Consider the following 16,155-nt stretch of genomic DNA (forward strand, 5'->3'; position numbering starts at 1 on the left):
GCCGGTTTCCATTCACAGCATGAGCTCAAAATGCCAAAATGATCATGACCTCTGATATCTGTGGCAATAGAATTCAGGGACCATGAGATGAATTGATATCTAAAATAATTATTAGCCAATATGCTGTATGTCTGACCCTTTTACTACCTACCTACCCTTCATGCTGGGTGTAATGGACTGTACACCCAGCACAGAGTCCAACCTGCAAGGTGCTTCTCAATGGTGGGTGGTCAGAGAGGGGAGCTCCAAAGGAAGGAAGGGTCCACATTAATTAGAAGGGGACGGGGAGGGGGGCGGGGGAAATCAGGCCCCTTGAGTGGTAGGGAGACGGCTGGGTTCTAGGGAGAAAGCTCTAAGCCAGTGATCGGCAAACCACGAGCCGCGGTTTGCCATTCTGTTGACTAATGAGTTTGCTGACCACTGCTCTAGGCCAACATGCTCTATCAAATGTCTAAATTGGGCATTATTAGGCCTGGCTGTTAGGCCCATCGGTACTACTGACCAGCTGCATTCTGTTGGCTTGTCATTCGGGACTCAATTTCCTAACTTAATTAAAAAGTGACACTTTTTGCTCTGGCCTGTTTGGCTCAGTGGATAGAGCGTTGGCCTGTGGACTGAGGGGGATCCCAATTTTGGTCAAGGGCAGGTACCTCAGTTGCAGGCTCCTCCCCGGCCCTGGTTGGGGCGCATGCCAGTTGATGTGTCTCTTCCTCTCCCTTCAATTCTCTAAATATCAATGGAAGGGTATCCTTGGGTGAGGATTAACAACAAAAGAATAAATTAATTTAAAAATGTTTTTTAAAAGTTACACTTTTGATGAACTAGATCACCTATTAAACCCCTCCCATGATCGAGATGGCTCGAGTATAGTGTAACCACAGACTCATTTGAACTATTGGGCATCTGGGAACAAGAGGAGTGTTTCCAGGTTGGGGGGTGTTAAGTTTCTCAGTGTAAAGCACACGAGCCTGAGTTACGGCTTCTCTCATGACTTCGGAGGTAGGCAACCAGCACCCTCTCTCAGTGAAGGTGGGGCTCCCGGAAAGATATGCCCCTGATTTGTGTCACCACTTATGATTTGGGGATTTATCTCCATAATCTACGGAGATAAATGCCTAATCAAAATTAAGGTGTTCTGAGGGAAGGACAGTTCTGCCTGTCATTTTGCTACGAGCAAAATGACATGGAATTTCCCAAGATAATTTACATAGAATTTCCTAAAATTCCATGTACACATGTTTGCTAAGGTTCAAGTTTCCAGTTAGAAAGTGTAGGGTCTAGAAAGTGAAATTGATTGATCTTACAATGATGATTAGAATGGACAGTTTGCACTTTTTTTTTTAAATTTGGTTGCACACCTTTATTTTTTTATTTTTTAAAATATATTTTATTGATTTTTTACAGAGAGGAAGGGAGAGGGAGAGAGTTAGAAACATCAATGAGAGAGAAACATCGATCAGCTGCCTCCTGCACACCCCCTTACTGGGGATGTGCCCGCAACCAAGGTACATGCCCTTGATCGGAATCGAACCTGGGACCCTTCAGTCCGCAGGCCGCCGCTCTATCCACTGAGCCAAGCCGGTCAGGGCCAGTTTGGACTTTTTACCTAGTTTGCACAACGTCAGTGTCTTTAGTGAATGAGGGGGAAAGAGAGACAAGTTCTCAGTGTTTAGTGCTTGTGCGGTAAACGCTTCCTCTTTTAAGCGTGTTTGTGTCGTCTTAGAATGAATGGGACGCCAGCCTCCGTGGTAATGCGCCTGTTGCAGTGGTTCGGCAGTATTCGGCGCTCAGATGGGGACCTATACTTGGATGTAGTCCGGACACTGAACGAAATCTACAAAAGGGGCGTTATTTCAGCATTTTCCAGAGGGGGGTAGCGAGGCGTCGGTGCCACACGGAAAGGCCAGTCGGTTCCCGAGCTTGACGGAAGCTCTTCCCGGCGGGACTGGGTTCAAAACAGCAGGTTGTGCATTCCTTTCTTAGGAGCTTGACTCACGCACCTTCACTGACTTCGGTTACCGGGAGCCCGAGATCCTGCCTCGGGTGGGCGCTGGCTGCAGGCGGGGCCTCGGGGCTCGGGGTTTTGGGGCGGCCGCGCCGGGTTCAGGGGCCGCGCTCCTCGTGGTGGGAAGAGGCGCCTCCGTGTTGAATGGCCCCGCAGGGCCCTGGTGACGTCCGCGGCGGCCGAAGCCCGGGAAGGCGACCCCTCCGCCACCCGCCGCGGCCGGGGCTGGGGTTGGGCCTCGCGCCCCGCGGCCCCGCCCACCCGCGGCTCCGGAAGCGGCGGCCCGCGCGCCCCGCTCGCCACTCGCTCGCCGGCCCGGCCGCCCTTTCGGATCCCGTTTCGGCCCCGGCGCTCGGCGATGGCGGCGGCGATGGCGGCGCGGCGCGCGCGGCCCGTGCGGGTGCTGGTGGACATGGACGGCGTGCTGGCCGACTTCGAGGGCGGCCTCCTGCGGGCCTTCCGCCGCCGCTTCCCCGAGGAGCCGCACGTGCCGCTGGACCAGCGCCGCGGCTTCTTCGCCCGCGAGCAGTACCGAGCCCTGCGGCCGGACCTGGCGGTAGGGAGGGGGGGGTGGGCGGCCGCCCTGGGAGCGGGGAGCCCTGCCCCACAGGCGCCCGGAGGGGATCCTTGACCTCAAAATCCGCCTGAGCGGGAACTCCGACCCCACAGGACACCTACCGGGGGGAGCCCTCCGCTGGGGCCGGACGGTCTCTGCTCCATTTCCCGAGACACCCCCTTCCTGTTCTAATTAGCAAAACTCACTTCAGACACAGTTCACACCGGATAGGAACAGCCTCCCCTCCCCCCCCCCCCCCCTGACTTGGAGGTCCCCGCTGGGGCCAGATCTGCTGGGGCAGAAGCCAGGATGGGAACACTGTATCTTTCAGGACAAAGTGGCCAGTGTGTATGAAACCCCAGGCTTTTTCCTAGGCTTGGAGCCCATCCCTGGAGCCTTGGAAGCCATGCAGGAGATGCACGCCATGCACGAGTGAGGGAGGCAGGGAGAGGTGGGGGGCGGGCGGGGCGGGGTGCGGGGGGCTGGCACCACCCCGACTGACGGCCTTCCCTGCAGCACCGAGGTCTTCATCTGCACCAGCCCCCTGATGAAGTATGAGCACTGTGTGGGAGAGAAGGTGCGGCTGCCCCAGGCCTCCAGACAAACGTCCCTTCCTAAGTCCTGTTTCTAAATAAACCAGCAGAAACCCGGGGGGAGGGGGGGAGGGGGGAGGGGAGCCGCCGCTGTCAAAGGCCACAGACCCCCTCACACTGCTTCCTCACTGGCCTGAATGCGGGGCCCGCGAGGCCCCACTGACAGACCTGTGCCCCCCACGCAGTTCTCCTGGGTGGACAAGCACCTGGGGCCCCAGTTTGTGGAACGCACCATCGTGACGAGAGACAAGACGGTGATCTTGGGGGACCTGCTCATCGATGACAAGGACACCATTCTAGGTGGGATCTGTTCTCCTTGGGAACCTCCAGGCACCTGGCCTGCTGGGATTGGGGAGAGGGAGCCGAAACCACCCGTTTACAGATTCTTGCTGCCTTTCTCCCGTGTCCTGTCCCAGGCAACGAGGAGACCCCGGCCTGGGAGCACATCCTGTTCACCTGCTGTCACAACCAGCACCTGGCCCTGGCCCCCCCAAAGCGACGGCTGCTTTCTTGGAGCGACGACTGGAGGGAGATCATAGAGAGCAAACGGGACGCCGTCATGGCCCCAAGGCGGTGGACAATAAGCAAAGGAAAGGATGACAGTCAGGCAAGGAAACCCAGCAGAGCTAAGTGACAGGGCGGCGGCGCGTGGTGACCCCAGCGCTGGGAGCAGCGAGGCACAGCAGCCTCTCACAGGCCAGCCACCGGGCACCTCCCGAGGTGGCGGGCGTGGAAGCACGGTGAAATCAGTCGGGAACCTCAATAAACAGTTTGGCTCACGCTCTGTCCAGGCTCTTTATTTGGGAAAGGAGAGCGCAGGCGCCCGAGGGCTGCAGTTGGATGAGGCTGATAGAGGCCTCCCCCCTCTCCAGAGGCCCCAGGACCTGCCCCAGCGCCCCGCCCCCCGTGCCATGCCTCCCTTGGTCACGTGGGAGGTCAACCTTAAGGGAGTACAGATGACCAGGACTCCCCACTGCTCCTGAACCCCAGCCTTCCATGGGTGTCCCACACCCCTTCCCTGTGCTGACCAGCATACACTGGACTACGAGCCACACACTTTAGGTCAGTATCTGGTCCTCTGTCCCCCTGAGCACCACTCTACCTGCATCCCCCAAAGCCTCCTGAGATGCACTTCCAGGGGCAAGGACCATGGGGGGGGGGTGTGTGGAGATAAGACGCAGCTCAAAGGGTTTGTGCCTGTCTGTATTCTGATGTCATCACCCTCAGGGCCTGGGTCTTAATGCCCGATGGTCACGTTAACAGTCATCGGGCTGCGTCACACAAGGGCAGGGACCACGTCTTCATCCTTGAAGCCCTCCCGTGGAGCCTGGCAAATAGGCCTGGGTGGGTAAACGGTTACTCCTGGGCCACAGAGTCCTCTAGGCCCAATGCCCAGCTACCCAGAGCCTCGAGACGGTTTTAACAACAAGGCTCCTCATTCCTGTTCCTCACAATGACTCCAGACCCTCTGGGAAGGGGGCCTGGCTCCCTCCTCCAGTGCGGGCAGTTTCCCGAAGCCCGGGCCCCGCTGCTCTCAGGAGAACCACCTTCTGCAAAAGCCCTGGCTCTCGGGCCCAGGTCGCTCCTCACAGGAGGGAGAGCCTGGCAGGGGGTGGGCCAGTACAGGCCCCTGGCCGTCCCTGGTGAGGACAGCCTAGGAAGAGGGCACTGCCTCCGACTTCCTTCTCCACATCCTCCTCTCCTGACGCCTGCCTCCTGTGTCAGTCCCTGTCAGGCTGAGGAAACTCACCTTAGAAATGGCTGCAAGGGCACCAACTGGGGAGAAAGCGCGCAGTGGGCGCCGTGCTGTCCTGCTTCCCAGCCCCCACCAGGATTGCAGGCTTGTCTCCGGCAGTAAGAGGACCGCGGCCTGCGGTCTCCGTGGGTCAGGGCTGCTGTGGGGCCTCGGTCCTTGGCAGTGGGATACCCAGGGCAGAGTGAGCCGGCCGGCGGCGGGCTTCGGCCACCTGGCTCGGGGAACAGAAGTCTTCCAGGAAGATCTGGGCCAGGTTCCGGAGCCTCGTGTTGGCCGAGAGCGAGAAGCGCAGCATGCACTGGACCACGGGCATGGCGGTCAGCTCGGGGTGGGAGGCGGGGCCTGGCGCGCTCAGGTACATGATGGTGGTGACCGCGGACAGCACCGTCTCCTCGTTGGGACTGGACAGGCAGTTGATGATGAGCGGGACGCCCCCCGTCTGCAGGATGTGCTCCTTGTTGGCCCTGTCTGAGCACAGGTTGCAGAGGCCTCCTGGGAGAGAGCAAGGTAAGCCTGGATGCTTCAGCCCCGGCCTCCTCCCCTCTCCCCTTTCTGCTTCTCTCTGCCCACTGAGGCCCGGGGAAGAGCCCCAGCCTGTGAGGAGGTGGCCCAGGGACAAGGATCCAAAGCCCATTCAGGTCTCCAGAAAGGCCTGCCTGCCTGCCACAGCCTAGCCTGAAAGTGGGCCCAGCCAGTTCAATGGTTGATATACTTTCCCTTTGTTTAAAGTAAAAGACAGTCACCAACCCTGGGACCTTTTGGCCCCCGATCTTCACAAACTGCCACCCTCTTGCTGGTAACCAGCACTCACTGCTCCCTCACCAGGGAGGGTTCCCTGGAGCACCCCACTAGCCACTCCCCGCCGTGTCTGGGGGACTCACCACCCCAGTCCATTTGCTCCATGTGCTCAGAACACTTGAGAACGCGTCTTTGCGGACCGTTTTCCTGTCACTGCCTGCCAAGCCCCACTAGCAGGTGCGTGTCTGCGATCAAGACCTCAGCTTCCTCTTGCATCCCAGCCGCCCAACGACTTGCCACCCAGACTGAGGAAGACCGGAAACTTGGGGGCCACGTGAGCCACGGCCGCATCGGCGAGCACAGGAAGCACCCGGGAGGCCGAGGTAATGCGGATGCCTGGCATCATCACAGGATCAGCTTCCAGGGGTACCACCTGGGTTCCTTGGGGAACTGGTGTGCGGCACGAGCACTCAGAGAGGACCCAGAGCTTCTGCCCCACTGTCAACCTCGCTAAACCGTGGGCCGTGGTCAGTGAGCAGAAGAGCGGAGCTGTTATCACTGACACGCGATCCCTGCTGGAGTCCTGGGGAAGGGGGCTCCCACAGCAGCCGTCACCATGGAGGCCAAGTTCGTCAGCAGAAGGGCTGCGGAGAAGGTTAAGGGGTGTGTGTGTGTGTGTGTGTGTGTGTGTGTGTGTGTGTGTCCTGATAGTTTTTTGAAATACCTTTTTATTGATTTCAGAGAGGAAGGGAGATAGAGAGAAGCATCAAGGATGAGAATCACTGATCAGCTGCCTCCTGCACGCCCACTTCCCGCCCCCGCCCCGACTCAGGAATCAAGCTCAAATGTGCCCTGACCAGGAATCAAACTGTGACCTCCTGGTTCATAGGTCGACGCTCAATCACTGAACCACCCAGGCCGGTCTGTGTCCTGATTAGTTTGAAGCCACATGGAGGGAAGTTCATTAAATGTTCACACGTTCTTTAGTTTAAAAAGAAAGAACGAGCCTCAGCTGTCTAATTCAGTGCCTGACCCACGGGGCACTCCACGAATATCTGTTGGAGGTTTTAAAGCAGTGAGGGGAGGAAAGGGTTACCTGCAGAGGGTTGGGGCTGCTTGGGATGGCTCCCTGAGACCCAGCCCACCTTGGACCCCCCCCCCCCCCGTAATTCTGGATCTGGGCTGTGGCTCCCTGACAGGGTACATCTGAGGGAGGCAAGGGGCTGAGTGACGTTCCTGAAATCAGGAGGAGAGGGAGACAAGGCTCTGATGGAGAGGTCCCTCCCTACTGGACACTCACAGGCCTTCCTGTCAATCTTCCCTCCTGCCCATTCACCCCAGTGTAGCTTGGCACACGGGGCCACCCCTGAGTGCCTTTGTACTGCTGCCTGTCCCCTTCAGTGGGCGCCATCGGGCAGGGCCCCGCTCTCTGGTGGCCCTCTGTATCCCAGCACCTACAGCTGTGGAAACTCCCTGACACATGCTGGAGACACGGATGAACCCCACAAAGTATTACCATCACCCCCGTTTTAGCAGAGGAAGCCAAGGCTGCTGAGTAACTCGTCCAGAGTCCCAGAAGATGGGGAGCCCTTTGCCACACCCCGGGGAAAGGTGTCCCTCTAGAAGCTCCAAGGACAACTAGCCCCGCTGTGCACAGGTGCCAGGCGCGACTCGGAGCGGGGACAAGAGCAAATGCTCGGGGAGGCCTCAGGCTTCTCAGACACACCTGCACCATCTCCCGCCCTGAGAGTGTGAGCCAGCCCCGACCCACCCTGCAGACGCAGCCCAGGGTGGGGCTGGGACTTGCCTCGCTGTAAAGTGGGAGACAAGGAGGACGGACTCACTCTCTGGCTGGTTAGTCACCATCACACCCAGGAGTGCCTGGGCGGGACACTGCCACCAAAGCCAGGGGAGAAGCAGATGGCAAGCCCTGCGGGTGGGGGCAGGAGGCCTCAGGAGAGCAGGCCCCACCTGTGCCCATGTGCAGGCCTGGGAGCCTCCAAGGATGGATCGGGTACCTGCCAGAGCTCACAACTGCCTGGGTCCAAACACGGGGGGGTGGGGGGCTCTTTTATAAAGGCTCCAAACTAGAAACAACTCGAATCTCCAACAGGTGAATGGGTGAATACATCGGGCACATTCATTCAAAAACACAAACTAGCCCTGGCCGGGTGGTGGGTTAGAGCGTTGTCCCGTTCACCAAAAGGTTGCGGGTTCGATTCCCAGTGAGGGCACATACCTAGGTTGTGGGGTTCTATCCCTGGTGGGAGCTCGTATGGGAGGCAACTGATGATGTTTCTCTCCCCCTCACCACCCCCTTCCCTGTCTCTAAAAACAGTAAAACATATCCTTAGGTGAGGATTAAAAAAAATAATACCCTAACAATTGGGATGAATCTCAAAAACATTTGTGGAAGAAAAGGGGGCCACATACTAAATGTGCATAGTGGCCCTCAAACGCAGAGATGGAGAGGAACCACAGGGTGATCTGAACATCAAAATTCCCAACTAAAAGTGGGTCATGGCGGGCAGTCACATCCCAGGCCTGTCTTCATCTTAAGTGAGCCTGCGTGCTGTCTTTTGCATGTGAGATAGCATGCCACCTTTCCCTGTAATTTTTTCCTGACCCTTCAGGGCGTAACCGCAGCGTCAGAGCAGGGACCACAGCACCTCTCATTGTTATCTTGTGGCCACACACTACCTCTATGTGCTGTCAATGTCTCCTATCCGGTACCCACCAATGTAAAGTGTGCCCTGTTTTATTCTTCATCCACTCTCAGAGATCCCCCGCTTGGCTTTCTCCCGCCTCCCTAAGCCACCACCAATGAATTTCATGTAACGTCCCCCCCCCTTACATCTCCTCCCTTGATTCTAATGTATAAAATAAGCTGTAAAACTGTCATTCTCTGGATCATTTTCTCAATCCATTGAGATTTTGCTTCTCAGCAATAGTCAGTTTGGCTCAAATAAACTCATAAAAATTCTCTCCACTGAGCCAAACCGGTTTCGGCATCTCTACAGGTTTGGATGTTTCTTAGGTCGACACATCGTTGAGTGAAAGAAACTAGACACAAGAGCACACATCCTGAATGGCCTGGATGGTTCAGTGGTTGAGCGGCGACCCATGAACCAAGAGGTCACCGGATTGATTCCGGGTCAGGGCATATGGCAGGGGCTGCAGGCTCCATCCCCAGTAGAGGGCGTGCAGGAGGCAACCAACTGATGCTTCTCTCTCATTACTGATGTTTCTGTCTCTCTTTCCCTTCTCTTTCCCCCTTCCTTCCCCTCTCTCTAAAATCAGTAAAAAAAATATTTAAAAAAAATTTTAAAGAGTATACATCTGCATGATCCCACTAATATGCAGTTCAAGAACAGGCTAAAGTAATCCATGGGGATAGAGGTTAGGTTAGTGGTTACCTTGGGGTGGGAGACACTGACTGGGAGAGGGCACAAGGGACCTTGCTAACACCTGATTCGGGCTGCTTACATTGGCATACACGTACTTAAGGCATATGCATTCCACTGTATGTTCCCCGGGCTGCAATTTAAAAATGGTTACCGAGCAAACACGAGGACAAGTTCGGACTGGCTGGTGAACATGTTTTGGACAAACCAGGCAGGAGAGAAAAAGAAAACAAGAGGCAAAAGAAGGGCCCTTCAGGACACACGGAGCCACAGAAACCCCTGGGAGAGGCAAAGGAGAAACCCCCAAATGCGGCCTGGGATGAGGAAGCTGGCGGCTCTAAGAGGTCAGGCAGGTGACTCTGGGTCACACAGCACGTAGGGCCTTGTTGCTGGGAGAGCCAGGATTGTCCCAGGGATTAAACGAGGTCATGCTGACACATGCTTAGCCGGCACCTGGTGCCTGAGGCGAGGCGGGCCTTGGAGAGATGGCCCAAGACATGACCACCTCGGAGGACCCGCCTACCCTGGGCCGGCCACAGTCCACCCCAAGTCAGAAATCTTCCTTTTTTTTTCTTGGGTTTTTGTTCTTGGGACTATTTGTTCTTGGGTTTTACGTTAGCATCTTGAAAATGGTTCTTTCTGAAATTTCAGATTTGGGGGACATAACACTGGATTGAAAAAGCTACCATTATGTAGAAGAAGGGAGGTGGTGGGGGGGGGACAAATATATGTATATGCTCACATTAGCTGGTTCTTCGTGAGGAGAGGACTGTGGAAGAGACAGGAATGGAGGGAGACTTCTTTAAAACCCTGTAATATAGTTTTGACTTAAACTGATGAATTTCATTTCTAGAAGTTTATCCTATAGATATAGACCCACAAGTAAGGAATGAAACACCAATAAGGTGTCTACTGAAACACTGGTTGTTCTGGCAAAATGGAAAGCAGCTAAACACCCATCCCTAAGGGGCTGGCGAGGCCTCAGTGGCTCCATGCCAGGGAATAAACACCACGCTGCTCTACAAGAATGACTGACACTGCAGGTATGTCAAGATATGCTGCTAAGTATTTTAAAAAAAAAAAGGCAAGCAGAATATAGATATAGTATACTATCACATGTGCAGAACATGCAAAAATATGTTCATATAGATATATACATGTTTGTAAATTCCAAAAAATATTTAAGAAACGAGTAACAGTGGTGAGCTACAGAGAAGGTTAGAGAGGGAGTTACCTTTCACTACCTTTTATATTTTGTATCATGTGAATCAATTATGCATTCACATAAATTAATAACAAACACGCAAACGTGCGCACGCACATGCGCTCTCTCTCTCTCTCTCTCTCTCTCTCTCTCTCACACACACACACACACACACACACACACACACACACACACTACTTGTGCCTAGAACTAAGAGATGGGGAATTGGGTCTCTGTAAGTCAGGAAAGATGGTGGAGGCTGCCCTCATCCCCATGAGGCCAGCCTTCTGAGCCAGTGAGGAAGGGACTAGTGGGCGAGAACCTCAGCACCACCTCCATCCTGTGAGGGAACCCTGCCGCCGGTGGATGGCCGAGGAACTTCTTCCTAAGCAGAAAGCTGTAGGACGGCAGGAGCCTGACTGATCAGTGGGAGAAGGATGTACAGGGAGCCACTGAGGACTTAGGCGACCAGAGCAAGCAACTCAATTTCTCTAAGCCTTGGTTTCTTCATCAGTAAAATGGGCAGAGAGAATGAAACAATGTGACTGAGGCCCCGCCCTGGCGCACAATAGACGTGGACGGACAAAGCACCTGTCCACAGCCCCGGAGGCTGGCACGGGGCCACACCTGCAAACCACACACACCGCAAAGGGCCGACACGTACAGGTCCAGGTCCGTTGAACAATGATAAAGCAAACGCCGGTGTAACCAGCCCCGAGGTCAGGAACTAGAACACTGTCAGCAATCCAGAGCCTGTGTCCCTTCCTGATCCAGTTCTCTCCCTCAGGTAAACACCTTCCTGGTTTGTAACAACTTACTGTTTGGCTCAGTGGATAGAGCATCGACCCGCAGACTGAAGGGTCCCAGGTTCGATTCTGGTCAAGAGCACATTATCAGAGTTGCAGGCTCGATCCCTGGCCCTGAGCAGGGTGTGTGCTGGAGAGACCCAACCAATCGATGGGTCTCTCTCATATGGATATTTCTCTCTTTGTCTCTCCCCCTCCCTTCCACTCTCTTTTTTTTATTTTTTATTTTATTGATTTTTTACAGGGAGGAAGGGAGAGGGATAGAGAGCTAGAAACATCGATGAGAGAGAAACATCAACCAGCTGCCTCCTGCACACCCCCTACTGGGGATGTGCCCGCAACCAAGGTACATGCCCTTGACCGGAATCAAACCTGGGACCTTTCAGTCCGCAGACCGACGCTCTATCCACTGAGCCAAACCGGTTTCGGCGCTTCCACTCTCTTTAAAAATCAATGAAAAAATATCCTCGGTAAGGATTAACAAAAAAATAAATTAAAAAAAAATTTTTAAAAATTTATAACATTATTGCATGGAGTCGTTGACTGTTCATTTGCCTTGCTAAATAGTAGCAACATCCCACAATGTTGGTATCCAGTCTACTGTTTACTGTTTCTAGTTTGTGTCTGTTACAAGTTTGCTAGTGACATTTTTGCACACGTGTCTGGATATGCATGTGCCCTACTCGGATGACTGTAACTGCTGGGTCAGGGGGTATGCCTATCTTCAATTTTACTAAATACTGTTTTCCAAAGAGAGGTCCCTGAGGACTTACCTATACCTGCCTTTTTCTGAGCACCACCACCATCTAGTGGCAGCTACGTGTATTACAGGAAATAGAGCACAGGAAAGAGATTTAACCTGAATTGTGGGAGGCAACCTATTTGAACCCTGTTTTAGTAACAAGACTGTCAAGTGTTCTGTGATGTCCCAGGATTCAACCAGTTTTCACAGAATAGAGGATTCTCTCCTGGTCCCTTTATGTCTCCATACGGCATCTAAGATGGTGCCGGTGTGCACCCGCAGCATATAGGATGCCTGAGAGTCAACCCCTGGTGCTTTGGGCAAACATTCCCAAATTAATGCCAAAGGCTGCCGGAGTGTTTATGTGGGGCACAAGCTCGGAATACTCATTCAAGTATCTGCTGAGATCCTGGCTTTATATCTGGTTCCCCATAATTCACTCAATTCCCACGCCCTGTCCTAACTTGAGCAGTACCATCTCCTGGTGACAGTTCCGCTTAAAACCTGGGCCGGGGATGACTTGCCACCAGAACCATCCCAGGGATGTGCTGGAGGTGGCCAGGGGCCATGGGAACCAGGGGAGAAGACACACTGGACTTGGAGCACTGGTTCCGGCAGCCGGGTCCCCTGGGCACAGAATTTGGGTCCAGGAAGATGGAATGAACTCCTGGCTCCAGTTATTGCTCAGTGTGAGCCTCAGGCAATGGGACTCACCTCACGGAGGTGCTGTTTCATCGCCGGTACAGAGGGCGCAGTGCCACGTGCCTGCGGTTGGTGGCCAGTCCTCTGCACCTGTCGGGCCCTCTCTCACCTTCTCCAGCCCAAAAGGCCAGAGCATTCAAGACAGCAGCGGAGATAAGCAAGGCTGGGCTCTGCCCTCGTGGAGATCACAATCTCAGACCCGCCACCGGATAAAAGATTCACAACGACAAAGCGCAGCGCAGAGCCTTTCAACAGCAGAGTGAGCGCTGACAGGGTTTCCCATGGAGCACCAGCCGCGTTAGGAGAAAGGAGAAGGCAGCAGTAACCGGATCCGCTTCTAAGCAGCACTGGCCCTCCTTCCAGTCTCGCACAATAAGGAAAAGAGAAACTGAATCTGCAGGGGATCCCGGGAAGAGATTCAGTGCCCAGACAGCCACTGCTCTGGGGACTGGGAACCTTGCTCTGGCGGGAAGGAGGGAGGAAAAAAAGAGGAAAAGGTGGCTGGGAGAAGAAAACTGGGGAGCTGCCCAGGAGAGCAAGAACTCAGGGCAGGCCCACGTCTCCCGGCACCATGGGCAAGGACCTCAGGGTGCTCCTGCTTGGTGCCTGATGCTGTGAAAACTTTTCTTGGGCGACTGCTCTTTTTATGCAACTTTTCTCCGGAGTCAAAAGCTTGAGTGGGAGGAGTCTATCACTCCGGGGTGAGGTTAGCCACGGGCTTCTGCAGGGGCCACTGTCACCATTCAGATGTGGGACGCTGTAGAGCCGAGTTACAAAAAGGCAGGGGATGGAGGACGGACACTGGCGAAAATCTTCAAGTAGCAATCTTTTAGGACAGTGGTCGGCAAACTGCAGCTCGAGAGCCACATGCGGCTCTTTGGCCCCTTAAGTGTGGCTCTTCCACAAAATTAGGAGCACCCTAATTAAGTTAATAACAATGTACCTACCTATGTAGTTTAAGTTTAAAAAATTTGGCTCTCAAAAGAAATTTCAATCGTTGTACTGTTGATATTTGGCTCTGTTGACTAATGAGTTTGCCGACCACTGTTTTAGGATATTTATTTAGCGTAATAATCTTCCAGAGGGGCAGAGACATAGGCTAGCACCACGCTCTTAGACCCGGGCCCCTGGCCCAGCTCTAACGGGACTCACTCTGGCCCTCTCCACAGGCTAAAAAAATCCAGGGAGCCCACCCAAAGCCCTCCCTTCCCCACACCAGGCCCTGAACCTCCTCCCACAGCGCATGGGCCTTTCCTGGATTCCTGACTCCGAGGGTGAACCCCACTGTTGGTGTGCACACTCCTGGGTCCAAGGAGAGGCCACAGGAAGGTGTGTGTGGGTGTGAACAGAGTTGGGTTGTCCACACACGTGTGTGAAGACCTGTCATGGTGAGAAGATCAGGGGTGACCTCATCTGAACTCTGGCCATAACACCACAAACATTAGGGGCAGACATGAATGGTCTCTCAAAATTTTCAATCACACTCACCTATGATGTATTCGGCGGGGGGGGGGGGGGGGGGGGGGATGTTACTTGATTCTATCAAGGCTTTCAATCTAATTTCTAGGTTACAGGAAATTAAGGGGGATGGAGGGACACACTAAATAACACCATGAAGAGATAGACTGAGGTCTAAGGAACGTTAAGAACCAGATAACCAGATTAACTGCATGGATCCGGGAATGGATTCTGGCTTACACAAACCAACGAAAAAAGTGTCCTTCTGGCCCCAGTCAGGTCAGGGCACATACAAGAAAAAGCAACAACCACAAAAGTCCTTTGGGGAATTATGAGGTAAATTTGCAATCGTTGGGTATTAGGTGACAATGAAATTATTATTAAAGGCTTCTTTCCCTACACAGATAAGATTCCTTTCACTATATAAAAATATGTTATTTTTAAACATATATATTTTTATTGATTTCAGAGAGGAAGGGAGGAGAGAGAGAAACATCAGTGATGAGAACCACTGATCAGCTGCCTCCTGCACGCCCCCTACTGGGGACTGAGCCTGCAACCCTGGCATGTGCCCTTGACTGTGATTCAACCCAGGACCCTTCAGTCTGCAGGCTGACGCTCTATCTACTGAGCCAAACTGGCGAGGGCGAAAAATGTTATTTTTTAGAGATGCAGCTGCAAAGATAATTTGTTTGCCTTCAGAATAAATTCCAAACTCCCGCAGCCTAGATCTAAGCCCCTCCCTGCCATCTCTGGTGCTGCCACCTCTGTGACCTCCCTTTGTCCCGGTCTCTGCTTCACTCGCCACAATCCTGACACATCAGCCTTCCTTTGGATCCTCCTGCTCTAGGGTCTCCCACCCACCACGTACGCCTGCCCATGATGGCGAAAATGGAGCAGCCCCCATCTCCTACTGCTCTATCTTATCCTGTTTATGTCCTTCAGAGCCTCAGCTGTTGGTTTGTTTGCCCACCATCTGCCTCCCCCTATTAGAATGACTTGTTCGCCATCTCTCCAGCACTTAGGACAGGACCTTGCTCACGCGGTTCATGCCCAATAATTATCTGTCCAGTGAAGAATTCAATAGATCTTAGACCATACGTCATTCTAAGTCACTACTTTTCTTGACGTGAAAACATTAAAATAAAGATGTTTAGAAGATCACTCTACATAGTTTTCTCTCCAGGTGGCTTCAATCCATTCCTTCACTTATGATCTCATCTCTAAGCAGGTGGGAAGGCAGGCATGCAGAGGGTCCCGGGCTTGAGTGCCAGACCTGACCCAAGCTGGCTGTGCCCCGGGCCCTGTGCGAACCCCGAAGGCTGCCGTTGCAGCTGAGGGGCTGCCTGAGATCGCTTTCCCAACCACTCACTTCTGACTCGCTTAGCTCACCACAGCCCGCCAGGCATCCGGGAGGCCGACCCATCCTTACCGATAGCAAACTCCACCAGGGTCTCATTCTCCTCCGACAGCGAATCGAGGAATAAGTCCAGGACCTGCAGCTGTCGCAGATACTGGTAATTGCTGGGGTCATAGGCGAAGTTGGCGAGGTTGGCCAGGACTTGCTCCTTGGCGTCTGCAGCGGAAAAGCGGCACTGGAGCCGGGTCCGGGGCGAGGGTCGCGGGCGGACCCCCGCCCTGTCCCCTGACCCCCACCCTGTCGCTCTCACCTTGGCTCTCCGTCTCCTGGAACTCCGTGACCAGCGCCTGCAGGTATCCCAGCCGCCCGACGTGGGGGTCTACCTTCGGCTTCTGGGCCATGGCCGGGGTGGCGGAGGGTGCACGGGGGACAGGCAGGAGAGGGCGGCAGATGAGGCCGGAAAGGCGGGCGAGAACCTCCCTGGGCCTCCCTCCCTGGGCAAGGGCGGGCCCGGGCGGGATACGGGCTCCTTTCCCAGCGTCAGGCTGTGCGGTAATTTGCAGTGGGATTGGGGGAATTGGGGTGTGGTGTGATGTGAGGACCGTGTTGGGCGTGAAAATCTAAACTGGGGCGCGGGGGACACGGAAGCGACAGGGCAGTGGAGGCGAGAGATGCACCACCCAGCCCCGAGCGGCTGGGTACGGTTTCCCGCTGGATCCCGGACTTCCGGCGGAAGCCGCGCTTGGCCCCGCCCCAGAGGGCGGGGCGGGTTGGCCCAGGCGGACCAGGGGCGGGGCCGTCGTGGGAGCTCGGCGCGCGTGCGCAGTAGAC

The 16,155-nt window shown here is 54.6% G+C and overlaps 2 protein-coding genes across 8 annotated transcripts in view; one reads left to right on the forward strand and one right to left on the reverse strand.

Annotated features, from left to right (window-relative positions):
• ARMC7 (armadillo repeat containing 7) overlaps positions 1–16,038 on the reverse strand; it is a 21,794-nt gene extending 5,756 nt beyond the window's left edge. The window contains exons 1-4 of one of the 5 annotated variants that reach the window (XR_013815029.1): positions 15,635–16,038; positions 15,397–15,540; positions 4,905–5,402; positions 3,365–3,496 (exon numbers count right to left, since the gene is read on the reverse strand). Coding sequence is in view for 2 of the 5 variants with exons in the window: in XM_079797322.1 (XP_079653448.1) it covers positions 5,041–5,402; positions 15,397–15,540; positions 15,635–15,725 (597 nt within the window). In the remaining 3 variants the exon portion in view is untranslated. Of the gene's footprint in view, positions 1–3,364; positions 3,497–4,088; positions 5,403–15,396; positions 15,541–15,634 lie in introns of those variants that run through there. The other 4 variants (XR_013815030.1, XR_013815028.1, XM_079797322.1 and 1 more) reach the window with 4 other exon arrangements.
• Positions 262–4,009, forward strand: NT5C (5', 3'-nucleotidase, cytosolic). 3 transcript variants are annotated; one of them, XM_079797321.1, is made up of 5 exons: positions 262–2,561; positions 2,893–2,993; positions 3,078–3,138; positions 3,340–3,454; positions 3,537–4,009. In XM_079797321.1, exons 1-5 carry the CDS (start codon positions 2,364–2,366, stop codon positions 3,752–3,754), a joined length of 693 nt encoding a protein of 230 aa, XP_079653447.1. In that variant the 5' UTR covers positions 262–2,363; the 3' UTR covers positions 3,755–4,009. The 3 variants fall into 3 exon arrangements, with proteins under 3 accessions (XP_079653447.1, XP_079653445.1, XP_079653446.1); XM_079797320.1 differs by having other exon boundaries at positions 267–2,561; positions 3,571–3,997; XM_079797319.1 differs by having other exon boundaries at positions 263–2,561; positions 3,340–4,006.
• Positions 16,039–16,155: the final 117 nt, after the last annotated feature.

This window comes from Cnephaeus nilssonii (assembly GCF_951640355.1).
Source record: "Cnephaeus nilssonii genome assembly, chromosome: 19".
Classification (NCBI taxonomy): domain Eukaryota; kingdom Metazoa; phylum Chordata; class Mammalia; order Chiroptera; family Vespertilionidae; genus Cnephaeus; species Cnephaeus nilssonii.

Excerpts from the sequence above, each read along its gene's own strand:
- NT5C (XM_079797319.1), top strand. The coding sequence starts at position 2,364 with ATGGCGGCGGCGATGGCGGCGCGGCGCGCGCGGCCCGTGCGGGTGCTG. Across the intron at positions 2,994-3,077 it reads GAGATGCACGCCATGCACGA|CACCGAGGTCTTCATCTGCA; the intron begins GTGAGGGAGGCA and ends CCTTCCCTGCAG. Across the intron at positions 3,139-3,339 it reads AGCACTGTGTGGGAGAGAAG|TTCTCCTGGGTGGACAAGCA; the intron begins GTGCGGCTGCCC and ends CCCCCCACGCAG.